This window comes from Calypte anna, chromosome 6, assembly GCF_003957555.1.
Source record: "Calypte anna isolate BGI_N300 chromosome 6, bCalAnn1_v1.p, whole genome shotgun sequence".
Classification (NCBI taxonomy): Eukaryota; Metazoa; Chordata; class Aves; order Apodiformes; family Trochilidae; genus Calypte; species Calypte anna.
The window spans coordinates 33429452-33448681 of NC_044252.1; the positions used below are offsets into that span (position 1 = coordinate 33429452).

Below are 19230 nucleotides of genomic sequence, written 5' to 3' on the forward strand. Positions count from 1 at the left end.
AATTATTTGAAGTCTTCATGAAATGCTAGAGACTCCTGAGAGAAAAGTCAGAAATAAACATGGCTGAGTAGTGTTAGCTGGATGTTACAGCACGAGCTTCTAAAGTTCTGTTAAAGTTTTACAGTTCGTGCTTTTAAAGTTTTAAAGTGGGATGAGATCTCAACACAGGGGTTCTCTGAGCACTATAACTGCTTACATGTTGTGAATAATAATCCTATTAAGCTGGCATACACAGACAACATGCATTTTGCAGCATAAATGGGGAAGATATTTGCAAACTGACTTGTTGCTGTCTCCACCCATTTATTTATGTTTTTCTCTAACTCTCACCCATGTCATCTCCCAAAATGTCCCACGTGCTGGGAAGTGCTGGGAACACTTCAGAGAGTAAGAGCCAGAGTCCTCTGAAGGGTGCCCACAAAGCTTGGTCTTGATCCCCATACTCACTGCCCATTTCACTGCTTGTGGCAGATGGATGTCTTGATCTTCAAACATGAAATAAAATATCTCTTCCCTAGGTTTTCATTTGTCTTGGTAGCTTGGTAGATGTGGGTTCATTTTCTGAAATAACTGCTGGTTTCTCTCCCTTGCCCAGGCTTTTTTTACTGACAAATACATGCATGAGCATCCAGAGGATCACGACAAGATTGAAAAACTGAAGGATCTGATCGCATGGCAGGTAAGAGATCTCAAGTCAGGCTGGTTGGGGCCAGCTGCCATGCAGGGGCAGTTTGGTGTCACTTGAGAGAAGATTCAGACCTTGAACTCTTCATCCTGAGTACACTTCTTTGCCATTTAAAACTGTCTTGGAACTTGAGCTAAAGTTCATCTTTTCAAATCTGCCATACACTGAAACCCCAAGGAACAACCACGATCAACCTTTTCTTCTTTTTCATCACCTTAACATAGCAAAAATATCCCATCTGTGGCAGGTGAGAAAAGATTTTCTAGCAGTTTTGGTCACTAGTACCTGGTGATTTAGTTTTACATTTTAATTTTCTAAGGCTGATTTCAGGAATTCTTCTCAGAGGGTAAAATGAAATGCCTGACCCTGAATTCCTCCTCCTGCTGGGGCTGCTTCTTCACGTACTCACTTTCTCCTTCAAATAATGAATTTTCCACTTAATAAACTTTTTTTGTGCACTGACAACACCTTTTAGCACCAAACAGGAAATGTGAGAGTTGCAAAAATGAACTTGCACACAAAACATTCAGTAAATTCCTCATTTGCTGTGTAACTTCCCATTGGTACAAAGCCATCAGTAACTCCTAAAGCACATGGAAGGAACTGGTATTTTTATGATGACAGAGCAGAAATCATTGAAATATATTCATAGGTTTGCACGAGTAGTATTTCCTAAACTTGGAATGGTACCAAAGTTTTCAGCCCAGTGCCTGAAGCAAAGCAGGGAACCCCTTCTTGCCTGAAGGTCTGTGGTTACATGTACCAAAGAGTGTTTTCAAGAAACAAGAAACTAACAAGAAATAATTCCAATGTTTTTCCCATCATCATGTACTGGATGTTTTCCAGTGGTCCCAAGGTAATTTTATGGTAACTACAAAAATATCAATATGACTAGAAATGCTTTTCCTTTAGAAGAAGGTAGTGCATCATTTACTTTTTTATATCCAGTTTTGTCTTCATAATAAGGGGAGTAATTTACCTTCCTATAGGTTTCAATCTTAGAAGTAGTAGAACCAAAGATTCAGAAAAAAAAAAACAGCACTGAAATCCTCTGAAGACCATAAAATCATCACTGAATAAAACCTCTCTTGGTCTGTAAAGAAAATAAATTTTAAAAACTTCTGTACACATTTAGTTATTTATTTTCTTGTGAGCTCTTCCAGAAGATTACATCTTAGGAGCTTTACGTTTTATAGAGGAAAATAATTTGATCCCAGGAGACTTAACTTCATGTCAGCTCCCTCCTTTGCCTCTGATAGCCACACTTCAATTGAATTGCAAACCCACTTCTCCTTGGCAAAGATTCACTTTGTGACATTTGAGTATTGCAGTAATGTTACTATTTGAAAAGTATTGGGCAGCTAATCACATTGTAGTTTAATTGATTTTATTATTTTATTTTATGTTATTTTATTTTATTTATTTTATTTATTTATTTTATTTTATTTATTTTATTTTATTTTATTTTATTTTATTTTATTTATTATTCTGGGCTTTTAAAGACAGAATTTCCCATCCATATTGTAGCTCCAAAGCAACAGGAACAAGGAAAAAGTGACCACAACCTATTTTTATATTTTTAAATTAACTTAGGGGTTTTTACAGACTTTTAAGTGTATCCTAAGACTTTAACCTCCTCTCATTTTACTTCCATGTCATTTTCCATGGGCACTGGCCAGGGGTGGCAGAGGGAGCTGGGTGGCAGCTCTGGTGCCAGGCACTACTTTGGGTTCAGCCTGAGCTCAACAGTGCTTGAAAGCAAAAAGTGTCTTCATTTTTCCATAAATGTGAGGTTTTGGAGTTTTTTAATTACAGGGAGACTTTCTTTATGTTGTATAAATCAATCAGGATACATGAAACAGGAGCCTGACAGTCACCTTAGCAGCTGCTAGTTAAGTTTCTGTTTCCTATCATCTTCTCTTCACTTTTTTTTTCCTTTTTGGTGCCATGGAATTCATGCTCTTCAGGATACCATCTTCTTATAATTCCTGTGTATTTTAAGTACATGATTCTTTTCTATCTACTGTTTTATCAGATAAATGTCATTTGTAAAGCAAATGTCCATCTTAGTGCTTTTCCAGCCCAGTAAAAAAATGTTTCCCTGCACTACATCATTTCAAGCTGATCTTTTATTTTCATGTGAGGATAATGAAATGGTTGATTGAAATGCTGGTAATGAAGTGAGTAACTGGTGACAGTAGTCACTCTGTATTCAGCTCATTTATTTACAGCATCCCAAAAGTAGGAGGAAAATCTTGTGCTGCTTTGACAGAGCTGGAAGAGTTGTAGCACCCCAAGCTAAGTTTTTACAGTTGTGTTTTATGATAATACTATTATTTGCTTTTAAGATTATCTATTAAGTTTAATGATTGAAAATGCATGTAGTTTTTTCTGTCTTTTCAGCCAGGTAGCTAGAGATCTTTTCAAAGAAAAGACAACAGAATCAGGGAGTAATTTTAAGTCACGATGGAACTTTGTGAATTTAAAAATTAAAAAAAAAAAGATTAGAGGCATGGAGGAAGTGGTGTCTTGACCTGGTTCCCTTTCTCATTCAGCTAATTCTGGTTTCACTTTAGCTATTTACCTTGCCTTTACTTCTCCATTCCCCTCTGAAAGGTGAGAGCACCCTGTAGGGGCTTTGGAAATAGAGCCTAAAATGAAAAATTTGGAAATAAAGCCCAAAGGAAGCAGCAGCAGCAACGTGGCAGAGTTCTGCCTCTGTCTCCACATTTCTGAAGGGTTAAAATACAGGTTTAAAATTCAGTGTCAGTTGTCACCAGATTTCCCTGGGTCTGTGTCTGGGAAGGAGATTTAGGAAGAATTTTCAGGTTGGTGGAAGAAGGTGAAGCAGAAATGATAAAACAGTCCAAAGGTTCTTCCTTTCTGTACTTGATAAAGGTTTCTAGGGATTAAGTGGTTTTGGAGAAGGAGACCAAATAACCTGACTCATAAATCTTGCCTGAGCTTTGTAGCAAAACCACGGGAAGTTTGTTCAGCTTCTGTTAAGCAGAAACAAGTCTCTTCTGAGCTTGCTGGGGAGCTTTCAGTCCCATAAAGTTGGTGCCTCCTCTTCCCTGTTCTCCAGTCTTGTGCCTCAACACTTTATTTTTTCTTTTTTTCTTTTTTGTCTGACTGGGACATTTCCCTACCAAAAAAAACTAAAAAAAAAAATTAAAAAAAAAAAAATCTCATTTACTTCCCATGATGTGATTTTCTCCCCTGGAGATGGCTGCTCCCTGGGACAGGCTCATTACTGCATTTTCTGCATGGAAAAATGACCTGAGCTGAAGCTTCAGACCCCACATGGGCTTCATCTTGGTAATTTAGTTTTTTTAAGAGCAATCCTTTTAAAAAGCAGGGTGTTGGGTTTTTTAATAAACAAGCCAAGCAAACACTTACCCTGCAAAACAAGAGGGTCACAGTGTGGCCTGATAATTCCAAACCTTTTTGGGAATTAATTTACTTTTTGGAAATTAAATTACTTTCAGACCAAGGAAATATTCTGATTTTAATGGTTAATTTTGGTACAATGCAAATCCATGTGTGAGTATAAATGGAAGTGGCTACAGCAAAAAAAAAAGTCATTATTCTTACTTTTCTTTATAGCCTGAGCAGAGGTTTTTTGAGTTTCTTCATCTCTGTTATTATTATTCACCTTACTATTAAAGCTACTCCTTCTGATTGCTGCTCAGTCTTTAAAAAATCTGATTTTAATCAGTATTATGATTTAATTATGAATTATTAAGAAGCAGCCTCTTAGCTTGATTGCTGCAGAGAGGATCTGAGGTTGGAATCAGAACTCTGTGTGGGCTGAAACAGACCTGGAAGAGGAAATATTTTTCCTAAGCTGGAGGTAGAAAACTCTAGCAGTGTGTCTGGATAGCTGTGGGAATGAAAATGTCTCTCTTAAAACGTTTTAAAAGGTCAGCTACACCTCCACACTATGAACTGATTTTATAATCCTGTCTTGGCATGGGTATTTGGTGACAGATGCCTTGAAGATAAATGAGTATTTTCTGTTGCAAAAGAGAATGAATTTTATTTTTGTCTCCTCTTTTGTTCCCAAAGACAAGGAAACCATTTTTATAAGGAGAAATGTGTGGGGTATGGGACTGTATGGCTTATTAATAAATACTGCTCCCCAGACATGTCCAAGGATGCAGATCACTGGCAGCTTCAGGAATAGTATTTATTAAAGAAAACGTGCAAGGGTTTTCTCCTTCAAGGTTTTATTCTCCTGCAGCTGGGGAAGGGCTGAGATTAACAACCCAGTGTGAGGGTTCCCATTCATCAGTACGTGTGGGGGGCCCCTGAACAGAAGGTCCCAGGAATATTTGGGGTAGCTGAGGAGCTGAGCTGTGCCTGCACTGCAGGACTGCTGGGCAGAGCTGTGCCTGGAGTCATTGGACAGGACTTTGGTGAGCAGGGGAAAAAGGAAGGCAGGTATAACAGGTTTCTGAGGTCTGGTTTCACTGTCTTGTGCTTTATGTACAGGGGATTATGGTAATGATTATGGTAAAAATATAAATTTTATTTTATTACATTTATGTTGGTTTATGTTAGTATTTATTATTTTGCATTACTTTATTTTACTTCCTTCTCCTTCTCCTTTCCCTCTCCTTTTCCTCCCCCCTTACCTATTCCCCTTTCCCCCTTTCCCTTTTCCTCTTTCCCCTTCCTCTTTCTCCTTTCTCCTTTACCCTTTCCCCTTTTCCTTTTTCCCCTTTCTCCTTTTCTCCTTTCCCCCTTTCCCCTTTTCCCTTCGCCTTTTCTCCTTTCACTTTTCTCTTTCCCCTTCCCCCTTTTCCCTTTCCCTTTCTTTTCCTTTTTTATTTTCTTTTCCTTTTTTATTTTCTTTTCCTTTTTTATTTTCTTTTCCTTTTCTTTATTTTCCTTTTTTTAATTCTTCTTTTTTATTTTTCTTTATTTTATTTTATTTTATTTTATTTTATTTTATTTTATTTTATTTTATTTTATTTTATTTTATTTTCCTTCATTTTATTTTCCTTCATTTTATTTTCCTTCATTTTATTTTCCTTTATTTTTCCATGGACTCCTTCACTCCTCTTGCACCACGCAGAGGAGTCTTGCCTTAACCCTTTGCCCGGGGAGGGCTGGGCAGGCTGAAGCAGCATCTCCCTCTCCTTCCCAGATCCCATTCCTGGCTGAGGGCATCCGGATCCATGGGGAGAAGGTGACAGAGGCTCTGAGACCCTTCCACGAGCGGATGGAAGTTTGCTTCAGGCAGCTGAAGGAGAAGGTGGAGAAACAGTACGGGGTCCGCGCTGTTGTAAGTTCCCTCCTAGCTTTGCTTCTCCTAAATCCATGGAATTTCTTCAGGTTCTGGGGAACTGTGTGTCTCCTTGGTACAGTTCCCACTGCTGGGCAGAGCAGGGGTGATGCAGCCTTTCCTGCTGCTTCTCTGGGGTCATCAGGTCCTGAAATCCTGAGCAGGTGCTGGGTTGGTTCAGCGTGGCAACAATTCCTCAATTTCCTGAGTCTGCTCCGTGAAAGTCAAGGTCACACACATGGATTGCATTTTTAAAGACTCATAGGATGGCTTAGGTGGGAAGGGACCTTAGAGATCATCTCCAACCTCCCTGATATTGGAAGGGACACCTCTCATCCACCTCAAGGTCTCATCCAACCTGGGCTTGAACACCTCCAGAGATTGAGCAATCACAACTTCTCTGGGCAATCTGTTCCAGAGTCTCACCACCCTCATACAAAATACTTCTTCCCCATATCCACTCTAAACCTCTAATCCTTCAGTTTTAAACCATTTCTCCTTCTCCTATCACTGGGCACTCCTATGAAAAGTCCCTCTCCAGCTTTCCTGTAGGTTCCCTTCAGGGATTGGGGGGCAGCTCTAAGGTGCCCCAAAGTCTTTTCTTCTCCAGGCTGAACAATCCCAGCTCCTCAGCCTCTCCTGGGAGCAGAGCTGCTCCATTCCCTGGATCATCTTTGTGTCCCTCCTCTGGACTCATCCCAACAGATCCATGTCCTTCTGGTGGGGACACCAGATCTGGCTGCAAAATTCGAGATGGGGTCTTATTAGTGCAGAGAAGGGGTTTTTTTTTTGTGTTGGTTTGGTTTGGTTTTGAATCAAGAAATACATTGCCACCCAGAGCACTCCAGCATGCTCCTTCCTGAGCTGAATGTCACCTTTTCCTGGGTGTAATTCCTTCAGAGCTGGGGGGGGCTGAGCTGCTCCACAGGAGGCTGGAGTCTGCAGCTTGGATTTTCATGCACCCTGGGTGCAGGCAGGCAGTAACAAGATAGCTGCTCCTTAATGAGATTTACTGGTGCTGAAGTTCATGCTTGGCTCGTTCCAACAAGCTATTTTCAGTCCCTGCTTCATCTTTACGGTGCAGCCAAGAATTTTGGTGGTGTTTCCAGTGGGGTTTTGTTCTGCTTTTCATTCCAGCCTTACCCACTGGGGAGGGAGGCCAAAAGCCAGCATAAAGCTTCATAATTGAGAAGGTAATTGACAATTCAGCCCAAACCCACATGGATTGGGTGCTATTATATGAATGAGGTTTTAAAATGATTTAGAATCCTGAGATGCAAATGGTTGGGGTTGCTCTAAGACTGGCTCTGAAGAGCTGATGTCCTAACAATGTCTGAAAGGCTGCTGGGATGAGCTTTATCTCTCATTACTGGGTGTCCTGACAGTGCTGGTGTAAATACACTGTAATTTTTAGGTTTGTTTGTAGAACGGCAGCAGTCTGTCAGACCCAGATGTGCTCCGTGTCTTCTCACTGCTCCAGAATATAATGCACAAATATTTACCAGGAGAAAACATCAAACACAGAGGTGCCAGGGTCACCTGCATTCAGCTCCTTGGCTGGGGACACTCCAGGAACCCTGGGCAGGAGGGGGCCCTGAAGGATGCTGTGGTGGCAGCAGCTTGTTCTGGGCACACCAGAAGTGCCAGAAAAGCTTTGGGTCCCCTGTTTTACTGTGGAGGGGAGCTCATGGGGAAAATGGTGTCCTCTTCATCTGCCTTCCCATCCTGAAACCTTCCAAGGCAGGAAGGATTATCAGACAGGAGCTCTGTCACGATGTCATCCTCAATAAATGAAGAGATCAGAGACTGAGAAACAAGAAAAAAAGAAATTGGTCACACTTAAAAGTTCTCCAGTTTCACTTCTGCCTCTAAATGAGCAGCAATTTAAACTGGTTCTAGAAAGAAGGAAGCAACCAAGATTGGCCTGAACAGCCTAAACCTTGCACCTCATTCATCCAGTTGGGATTTTGGTCATTAATAGGTATGTGCCACAGGGTTTAGGGATGGGATGCCAATCCCATCAATATAAACAGGGTGAGAATTTGGTTCCAGATTATCTCTGGAAAATGCCCCAAAGGTTTATTCTGCAGAGTGGTGAGGGACAGAGCTTCAGTGAGGTGTGGAGCATCCTGGATTAAAGAGGCAGCAAGGAAGATGCTGCAGCAGGTGGGGCAGCAAAACCAGGTGGCTTTCTGAGTGTCCAAAACATCAGTGGAATATCACATGGCAGTGCCACATCCTGTATTTTATGACAGACCTTCCTTCAGAGATTGATTGCTCTGTCTATAGCAATAAGTTTTGTTTTTTAATGGGAACACTGAGATCTTACAAGGAACGTGGCAGCATTTATGGGACCCTTCTCAGTGATGTTCTGTTGGTAGTCCTTGACATCCCATGTTTCTAATATATGTAGGAAAAGTTCAAATAGTGATTTATTCCCAAGGAGAACAGGAATAATTGGGATTTATGATACTTGCATGTCAGTCATTTCAATAATATGCATACATCATGGGGAGAGGACTGGGAAGTCAGACAGGGAACGTTATCTCCCTGATTTCCCTCTACCCACCAGTAAGAATTGTCAGGACTGATGGAGTTTTATCCCTTCTGTCTTCCTTGTCCAAGGCCAGTTCACCAGCAGACAACAGGGTGGAAAATACACCTGTAATTAAACAGTGTGAGATTCTTATTTGTTGACTGAAAGAGTTCAATTATTTTCTGCATATATCAGTTATTAATGACTAACAAGACTTGTATAAACATTCAGAACTCTGAAACAAAAAAAATATCTTTAATGTGTTTTCTTCTTAACCCAGATGCCACTCTGCAAATTGGCTCTCTAGACATAAAGTTTCTCTTAATGTTTGGTTTGGTTTTTTTTTTTTTTTTTTTTTTTTTTTGTTAGGGTTTTTTCAAAGCTGCAATTCATTTAATTTTACTGACAGAGCAGCCACTTCAAATTTCAGAGATGTGGTGAAAAAAAAAACCTACTTTTGTAAAAAGCCTTTTTAAAGGCCAGATGTAAAAAAAAAAAAAAAAAAGCATACACATTCCATTGAAGCAAATGAATTCTTGAAATATGTTTAAAATTATCCATATTTCCTCTTAGCCCTTTAAATGGATTTTTCTTCAGAATCCTTTTCTTTGCTGTTAAACGTGCTGCATAACTGAATCATAAAGATTCCGTATGGAAGAAAAGCCACAGAACCTTTCTGCTTTCTTTTTTTTGTTTTTTTGGTGGTTTTTTTTTAGTTTTTGGGGGGGCTTTATTATTTTTTTTTTTTTTGCCTTGTAGCCAGATGTCAGCCAGATGGTAATTTAAGAATCCCTGGTGTTCCTTTATTGCAGCTCTCAAGTCTGGATGAGAGACGCGGCAGCCGGCCCCGCTCCATGGTGAGATCCTTCACCATGCCATCATCCTCCAGACCCCTCTCCGTGGCATCAGTGTCCTCCATCTCCTCTGACAGTACCCCCTCTCGCCCTGGCTCGGATGGGTATGTAAGAAACACTCAACCAGGGCTTCCCTCTGGAAAACAGGACTTGTAAGGATTGCCATCAAACTGGTCCAGGTGTTGTTGTTGTCACGGTGTTGCTCCTCCCGGTGCCACTGGCTCCTCCTGTTTGGTTTGACCTCCTAAGGAACTCTGGGGTTGTTTGGGTTTTTTTTTTGGTTGAGTCTTCTCCCAGTGCATTTTATTCCAGATTTGGTTCATCATAATACCCCACAAAAATCAAGGTGACACCAGTGTTGTGAGGTGGGGATGGTGCTTTTAACTGACAGCCTCATATTGGTTAAAAAAACCCCTAAGCTATGTAGGCATTAACTCAAAATACATCCCTTTTTCTTTCTTTTTATAACCAAGATAAATAATAAGATTCTCTTGGTCCTCTTTAAAACAAAGTTACACAAAGAATTCAAACAAAGAAAGCCCAAAGAACCAGGAGATAAATTATCTCCTTTTAAATCATTGCAAGTGGGATAGTTCAGAAGTGATCTGGTGCAAAGTCAGGGATGAGAGGAGTGTTCAGCCAACCCTGTCCTGGTTAACAGGTAGAGCTTGGGAGAAGGAAGGGATTAGCTGGCTGCTCAATCATTTCTTCTCACTTCTGCTGCCAGAGGAAAAGCTGCTTAGGGCAAGATTGTACTTCAAGACTTATCAAGATATTTCACATGAGAACTGGGAATTCTGCTGATAAGCCGCAGCTCACAGCCACATCCCTCAAAAGAACAAAATAATCTGTTTTCTTTCTGGGGCTTTTCCGTGCAGCCTCAGAAGTCCCTTCTCCCTCTTCCTCCCCCCAAGCATTCCCATAATCCAGAAACTCAATATTTGTCCAAGGCAGCTGTTCTTTTGCAAGCCTCCTGAAGGGCTTCTAACTTACAGGGATGTGCTAGAAACATTTGTGCAGCTTCAGAGGGAGTTCCTACCTGACTAGAGAGTAAAACCATCAAGTTCAATTAAACACAGCACCTGAGGACCAACATGATGCTTCCCTTGATTACAAACAGTTTATATACCTGTAGGGAAGGACTGCAAACAGTGTGTGTGTGCCATTCAGCTCTCATTGCTCTCTCTGAGGTATCTGAGTCATGTTGCTGTAGATGTGGGACAGCAGTGATGATGAGTTTTGACTAATTCATCCACAAAAGTTGTCTTGCTAGAGCTCTTGCCAGCTCTCCCCCCAGGGTAGCCATCACTGGGAGTTCCTCTTGGAAGAAAAACACTGATTTTTTTTCTCTGCCTGCCTCAACCTCTTTGTTGATACCACCTCAAGGCCAAGTTGGATGGGGCTTGGAGCAAGCTGGGCTGCTGGGGGGTTTCCATGCCCACATCAGGGAACCTTTGAGGTCCCTCCCAACCCAAACCAGTCTGGGGTTGGGTTGTGTGATGAATTCATTGCTCGGTCCCCTCCACTCCTGTAGTGCTGCTCTCCAGCAGAATTCCCAGGCATCTGCTGGCACTCCTGCTGCCCTCCCCAGCACAGAGTGGGAGTGCTGAAGGAGAAACTCATTTTTATGTAAACCACAGAGAGTGAAACTCAGGATTTGTGTAGCTCTACCCCAGTAAATTTCCTACTGAGCAGTGGGATCGGCGGTGCTGGTTCTTCAGCAGGGCTGCACTCTGCTTTACTACAAGAAAATGATGACTGTGATGACCTCCTGCCCCTTCCTTTTCTCTCTAATGAGTTTTCCTGGATTAGCAAAGCATCATTAACTCATGTGAGACTTTGGGAAATATGTAAATGAAAACTAGGTGGTTTGAAAAGAGTGTTTTATTGATCTCAGCAACAACAATTTCCTTTAGGTTTGTGCTGGAGCCCCTTCTGCCAAAAAAGATGCATTCTAGGTCTCAAGATAAATTGGACAAGGATGACCTAGATAAAGATAAGAAGGAAAAGAAGAAGGAGAAGAGAAACAGCAAGCATCAAGAGATATTTGATAAAGAATTTAAATCTACTGATATTTCTCTGCAGCAGTCTGAAGCAGTGATCCTTTCAGAAACGGTAACTTTATTAGCAAGTAATGCTTTATCTAATTCTGAGCTGTGTTCTTTCTTTTTGTAAATAAAAATGTTGATTTTTATGATTTAGTTTATCTTTAGACCAAAAATAACTCTAAGGGGACACACTACGGTGTTGATATATGTGATAATGAAGCAAAAAGAGAGGTTTTATTTACAGTGGTAAAAAAAAAACCCATCATACCTCATATGAAAATCTTCAGGCAAAAGCTCTATATGACTGTTTGATGAAAGGAACAGATGGCATATCCTGAGTAAAATAAATGCTTCCATTTTAGCAGCATTTTGAATGGATGGGTCCCAGTAGATCATGATGGGTTTTCTCATATTTCAGCTGGCTCCTGCAAGACACTTTTTTGGTAGAAATGTTACAAGGTCATCCCGTGCACAGCAATTAGGGGCTCTTGAAAAGGCTATTTTGAGCAGAAAATTTTAAGCAGTTCTTGGTGGCTATGTGGAGGAATATGAACTACAGGGCATCTCTCTCTTAAACCCTCTCTTCTTGGCGTGGATTTAATTCACTGAAAGTCTCCTAAAGGCTTAGGTAACTTGAGAAGTTTTAGGTCTGAGATTCGAAGCAAAGTGGATTTAAGCTGGGGCAGGGAGTGCATGAACTGACTGTAGCCTCCAAATCTCTGCCCAGACACCTGGTTTGAGGCCAGTGGTTTAAAACTTGCCCTTCAGAAAGAAATGGAATGTTCTTTTCATGCTCTGCACAAGTACTTGTACAAATTTAACTCAATTTGGGCTTTGGTTGGTGGCTGTGTCATTTACATTGGGCTTTCAGAATGCTTTCTCTCTGATCTTTAAGTCCTTCAAGGCTTTCAGTTTGGGATTTGTAGCTATTTAGCCATAGTTCCTCTGTTTTCTGGATTTGCTTCCGCTTTTCCACCCAGAGATGAGCTGATCTCTCTTCTGACAGCTTGGAAGATCAGTTTTCCTATCTGTTGTGGCCACAGGCCCAGCATTAACTTGGCCAAAAAAAATAAAATAAAAACTCTTTTATACATCTCCACCTTTTCCTTTGAAGCCAGTGAGTTTTTCCAGTAAACTTTGGATCAGCCCTGGGTTGTTTAAAGGGAGATTACTCCTGCCAAAGCCAAACAGGTGAGCATTAAAGTGTTTTCAGACTGAAAATTATTTTTCATGGGTTTCCTTATGTCTCATGTTTCCTGTGCAGTGACCCCCAAACTGCAGCAGTCATCTTGTGGCTGAGCCTGAACATCACAGTGGCAAAACTTGGAACTCTCATCTCTCACATCCCCCAAAAAAATAGCAGAATTAGAGAGAGAAGAGAATTAGCCAGAGTGGAAGAAAGTATTTCCAAGGATCTTATTCAGTTGGACTTCCATGGATTCATGAGATCAGATGGGAGGTGTCCAAGGATGCTCTTTGATCTCACTGCAAGGTCACTGTCATCTCTGAGAGGTCTTGGGCATTGGAGAAGATTGTTTCTGACTGGAAAAATGCAAATCCTGGCTGGAAGGGTGGACATGATGACCCTTCAGGGCATATTCCCATTTGTCTTCTCTAAAGCAAGAATGAGCAAAGTCTGACATGAATTGACTCAGTTTTTTCACTCTTCCCAGTCAAAAGCTTTCAGTGGGTGACTGGTCTGACTGATTTTTCCCTAATTGGAGAGAGAGAGGGAAATTAAATGTCAGAACTAGTTACCTACAGTTACTTTGAGCCTCGTGGAATCCACCAATCAATAATATGAAAAGGAGTTTATTGGTGAGGGAAAAAAATCTCAGTTTTTGGTAACAGGAACTTGATGAGCCCCAAAATGACCAAATGAATTTGCAATGCTTGGTGGTGGTGTGGGTCCTCTTCTTTTGTAGCTGAAACAGAGCAGTCAGATTGGGAGATGAGTTTACTGGAGTGGTTGTACAACTCCCACTGCTGCCACAGGACTTCTGCAAGCAGTGTAAAGATAAAATCTCTCTTCTCTTGACATTTTTACACTTTGGGGATATGTGTCCCCTGTTAAAGATATTTAAAAAGGGGGGAATTTTACCTTTTGTGGGTAAGGATTCAGCTTTCCCATTTTTCTTCTTTATTGGGATGCACTGTGTGCACGTTTGAAAATGCTTTTGTGTGGGAAGGATGCATCACTGTTGGACATTTGAATCTGTTCTGGATCCTGGGTTTTTCACTAAAAATTGCTTTCTGCAACCTAATTGCAAGCCCAGAGAGTGTCAAGTGAGAGGCAGCAGGCATGGTGCCCATCTCAGTTGCCATTCCCATCTCAGTTGCCATTCCCATCTCAGTTGCCATTCCCATCTCTGCAGAGCCTCTCCTCTCCTTTTCTAATGTCTAATGAAATGTTTGCCACCACTGAGATGGATTTTCTTCCATAGGTTTTCTTTGTTTCCAGTCAAATGAATCTTCACAGAGAAATGTGGGAAGATTATAAAAACTGCAGAGTTATTTCCTGGAGCTCTTGCATTTTCTTGCAACAGGAGCCTTCCCGAGGCCCCTCTGTCATTCTGGGTTTAATACTTTTTTTTTTTTTAATTTTACTGCACTCATAATGAATTTATTGACTGATCAAAACCCAAGCCCTAATTATGGAGATCTTGTACTGCTATGATCTTATCAGAAGATAAATTAAGCACTTTGGTATCTGAAGACGATCAGTAATGTCTTTATAGTTGAGATTTATATCTTCTTTTAATTATCACATAAACTTCCTCAACATAAATTCTTGTTGTTAGTTCTTTGATTCCATGAGCTGATAGCAAACCCAACACTGAAGCCAGGCAGTTAACAGACCACTCATGAGCTTGTGTCAGAAATCAGAATTAGAGGCTGTACATTTTATTGATTTTCTGGCATCTAACATCACTCACTATTGATCTTGCTTTCATTAGGACCCCAAAAAATTACCACTGGGTTCATTATGGATTTGTGTTCTCCAGAGTTCATATTCTCAAGTAGAAATGTGATTTAAATGAAACTTTCAGAAGACCAAGCTTGTCAGTCACAGAAGTTGTTAAAATTTATTTGATATAAGTAGCTACAGACCAGGTTAACTTGGGAACTTGATTCTAATTGGTGTTTTTTCTCTTGATTCTGGTATCTCAGCTTTCCTAATCAATTTGTGTATTTTCTGTCGTTGCTTTTTCATAATTATAAGCCTCTGAGGAAAGTGATTACTGTGCTTATGCAATCTACTAAAAATACACTTTAAAAAATCCTGAAAGAAAAAAAACCTTTTGGAGTTTTCAGGACTTGAATTTTAGTATCAGGGAAATTTCTGAAAGGTTACCCTGAGGTCTTGATGTACTATAAAAAAAAATACATATTTTATGGTCATTCATTTCTTGTAGAAGAGTTTCAGAGACACAGCCTCTTAGGCAAACCTTTGCTTTCTGACAATAAAAGCAAGCACTCCTAGCTCATCTTAGAGTTCTCCATCACAACGTGCTTCTGAAAATAATAAAAAAAAAGAAATTTACCCAAAAAACCCCACATTATGAAATGACAAAATTCTTCAAAAAAGCCTGAATAGCTGCTGGCATTTTCTGTCTCCTCCTAATGCAGCACCTTGGCTGTTCTTCCCCTCTGCACTTCAGGCTCTTGCTCCGTTTTCTGTGATCTGGAAATAAAAAATTCCTTTCTTCACTGCTATTACTGGAAATGTGAGGGCTGGTGGGTAACAAACAGTAGAGCTCAGAGTTAATCTCAGTAAAAGTAGTTGCCTTAACAAAGGCACTAGTTGGCCATCAGGTTCCAAGTATAATTTCAGGGTTTCTGGTGGGAAATTGAAGTGGTCTGAGAAGCAGCCAGAGGAAAATAATAGACATTTCAGTGAATTAAATAGAAGCACAAAAAATCATGCACCGTCAAGAAAGGGTTTCTGGACAGATGATGTCTTCCTCAGGAGAGAGCTTGACCATGCAAACATTTAAAAAACTAAAAGTAGAAGTAGAAGAAGGAAGGAGGAGGATTGGGAATGCTGCATGACCTGGTGTAAAGATCCAGCCTGGCATTTATCTAAGGATCCAGCTGGTATCAGGCACCAGTCTGGGGAGCTGGTTGGTTGCTTCCCAGAAGAACACACCAGGCTATGGGAAGGTGCGTGAATTAAGTTGGAGATGCCTGGAGAGCAGTGAAGAACATTTGGAAATACAGCATTAAAGCAGAAATATTGTTTGTTTCAGTGCCCTGTGTTGGGATAGGCAGCAATCCCAACGCCGTCTGGTCCTTGGCTGTCTCCCCTTGAACAGCCACGGTGGGACAGCCCAGGATCTGCTTGTCCTTGCACCATGCTGCAGTGGAATAACTGGGATTGTGACTGGTTTTGTCCCTGTGCAGATCAGCCCTCTGAGACCTCAGAGACCAAAAAGCCAAGTGATCAGTGTCATCTCAAGTGAAAGACGTTTCTCCGTCTCCCCATCACCTCCCACCTCCCAAGTGACTCCACCCCCCATAACTCCACGGACAAAACTGTCTTTCAGCATCCAGTCCAGTAAGTCCTTTCATTGTCATCCAGTTTTTCATTTCCTTGGAATATTTTATGCAAAATAACTTCTGGTGTGGAGATGGGGTTCCTGAGCACTGCCTGACGCCCTGATTTGAGCTCTTCGAGTTCATCGCCGTGGGGTTGGATGCAGGAAGGGGAAGTTCCCTCCTCACAGCGTGTTCCTTGCAGATGTGCTTTCAGCATTTTACAAGAGCAAGGAAAATTGTCACAATGAAAAAGTTTCTTTCCCTTTTTAAGTAAGCATTAACAATTACTTAGGTATGGAGTAACTGTCAAAAAGTAATGTTGCGCTTGATTCCATCTTGGATTTAGGGTATTTTGGAGCATAAAGGCTGAAAAAACACTTTTCAATGCAAACTTTCAATTTAAAACTTCTTTTAAGAAGTGTGCAGTGAATACAAGCCAGAGGGGGGCGGGGGGAAGGTCAGTTTTTGATACACTTTTTGGCATTGACATCTATCAGTTACTTTTTCTGTGAAAAATGACGTTGCCTCCTTGTTCAGGAACCCCTGTTGCAGAACTGGGTGTAACACAACACCCATTGCTTCTATAGTGCCATGGACCAGCAACTATTTTCAGTGTCCTGTTGCACATGAGAAGCACACAGGAAAATCTCTTTGCCACCTGTACCCAAACACTGGTACAGCAGTCAGGGCTTCAGTGTTAATAAAGAGAATCAAAGATTAAAAAGTCTTATTTGACCAATCACTTAATTTTACTTTGGGTTTTTTGAGACTTAAAAAGTGCTTCAGAAAGTTCTTGTTGCCAGCTGTAGCTCTACTTCTCATATGTTGTTTCTCCAGCAACAGAATTGTGGATGTGGTGCTTTATAATGATTTAAAACTGTTGGTTGCAAACACGTGGCAGAGGAATAAGCAAGTGCAAATCAATGCAGTGTTGGCACAGTCAGACACCCAAAACAAGTCTTCTGATAACTGTGAACTCTCCTTTCTGTACAGCTTTGATAGCCAAAACCCACCAGTATGCTGAAATCTGGAAGTACAGAGCAGCAGAGTCTATGTACTCCTGCAAAAAATATTATTTGAATTAGATTATTTCTTCATGTATACGTTGTATTAAAACTAACTTATCTCTTTGAAAATTATCTGAAACTATCATGGTTTTTTCTGCTAATATCTTTATGTGCTGGAGATTTATGGGTGTTAAGGGAACAGGTTCAGCTCACTACAAAATCCATGCGACTTGCCCACCATCGTTTGAGGAATTACAGTGATAAATATTATAGGAATTCCAAGGATCAAGCAGTTAGTTCAGTGCAGAAATTGGCTAAAAGCAGGTAATGGGTTGCTGAGCAATACTGCTTGCTTGTTAGCTGGCAGTTTAGGAGAATAGAGTGTAAAATTTGGTCATTAGGTTAAGATTAAAAAAAAAAAAGAAAGTCATCTGAGTGATCTCTTGCCAGCTCAACAGTGTTCTCAGTGGCACATGGCCAGTATGGAAAAAATATTCAGAGCATACTGGCCTGATGTAACACCTTCAATAATGATAGCAAACTTGAAATGTTGAGCAACTGTTTGTACAGACTCAGTGAGAGCTGAACTGAGCAGGGAAAGATGAATAGATCTGGAGCAGATGGATCTTCTTGAAGCAAGACTGAAAATGACTGGAGTTTGTGCTCAATACCTCCTCCTGCAGTAGGGTCAGTGACTCCTGGATTTCCCTGAGGGATTACTTAGGCAGGGCAAAGAATTCCTTTCATTACCCAGGGTGGTTGTGCTCCTGAACAGTTTGCCAGGCTGAATGTAAATATGTTTTTAATGGTGAACAATTCACCTGGATGGGAGCCATGCAGGCTGTTCAGAGCATTGCAGATGTACAAGGAGAATTGAATCGACTGAAAATGTTGCTCACCTGCCTTTCCATGGCTCTTCCAAGTCTCAACCTTAAACCAAGGCTTGGGGTAACCCCTAAAAACATTTGTCTTACCATCTCCTTGCTAGCACCTACTACCCTACATTTAATGGCTTAGGTGAAGCTAGTGGATGCTTTAGTGCCATGTGAGATGCAAAGATGAAGTGTTCAGGGCAGTTAATTTTGCTTTATGTTTGAGTAGTAGTGGGAATTGTACTCATTTTTTGGTTTCCAGCCAAGGAATGTGTATTGTGAGACCTAAAATTCTTCTTAGCTGTAAATACCAGAAGAAGGTTTCCCTCTCTGAAGCAAAGTGTTACGAATGTTTGGGGAGTGGAGAAATCCCAGATGTGTAGACAAGGAAGGATGAGAAACAGGAGTCATGGAGAAACTGCTGGGAAATTCAGGTCCTGGAGGACAAACACCACTTTTCAGTCTGATGGAGAAGAAGTCACTGAAAGTTTGAAGTCCCAGGCTGGAAAATGTTCTATATCTGGGCACAGTTGAAAGTTCAAATGAAAGGATGAAGAGTGAAAATCACAATTTTCAGTGATGAATCAGTAGCTTCCTGTTAAACTGTGTTAGTGAGAGAAGAGAAGAATAAAAGGACACTTTTTATAAGGTATCAATAGAGACCTGGCAGTAAAAAGATCTGCATAAGCAGCTCTTCCATTTGTGTCATCACCCCCGTTAAATACAAATAACTTTTTTTGGAAATACTTCCCTAATTTCTCAAAAAGAAATGGAGTTTTTTATCTGGGAGAGCTGACAGTGGGTTTTGCCTGTGTTAAAATGACTGAATTACCCTGCAATACACTGTGGGTGGATTTCTGCACAAAACCCTATGTATCACTAAGGCCTCAGTAAACTTTATTATCCCTCAGGCTATTCACCTCTCCAGCATGTACCTGCTAGGATTTATCTCCTAAGAAAAGGCAACTTTCTGCCCAGCAAATAGTAATAGTGAATGTGTTGTACTTTCTCTTTGATTTTATTTGCTCAACAATTAATGATTGCTCATCTATTATACTTACCTGCAGTTTGGAGTTTTTGGAGAGAGATGTAGGTAATTACAGGCTTTCATTTGTGCATTTTATTAACAAGAAGCTTTTATTTTAGTGGGAGAAAGTAAATAAGAGCTTAGCTCAATTGTATTTTCTTAGTGCACTCACACTTCTATTGTGCATTAATGTACAAGGTGAAAATGCAGAGCTTACAGCTGAGAAAATTGTTTGCTATGCTCTGAATATTTTGGCAGAGGAAAATGAAGTTTCAGTAACAAAGAGAGGGGATTGCTCATGTATTTTGAGTGTGTCCTCAGAATGAGCCCAATGCAACTCCACGGTGGATCCTTCCCATCAGGACTGGGGGG

The 19230-nt window shown here is 40.7% G+C and overlaps 1 protein-coding gene across 2 annotated transcripts in view; it reads left to right on the forward strand.

Moving 5' to 3' along the window:
• Positions 1-19230, forward strand: part of DOCK1 (dedicator of cytokinesis 1) — a 267373-nt gene that overhangs the window by 237836 nt on the left and 10307 nt on the right. For both annotated transcript variants that reach the window (XM_030453110.1, XM_030453111.1), the window contains exons 46-50: positions 596-679; positions 5838-5975; positions 9324-9469; positions 11282-11480; positions 15818-15971. In XM_030453110.1, the coding sequence (XP_030308970.1) occupies positions 596-679; positions 5838-5975; positions 9324-9469; positions 11282-11480; positions 15818-15971 (721 nt within the window). The remainder of the gene's footprint in view (positions 1-595; positions 680-5837; positions 5976-9323; positions 9470-11281; positions 11481-15817; positions 15972-19230) is intronic.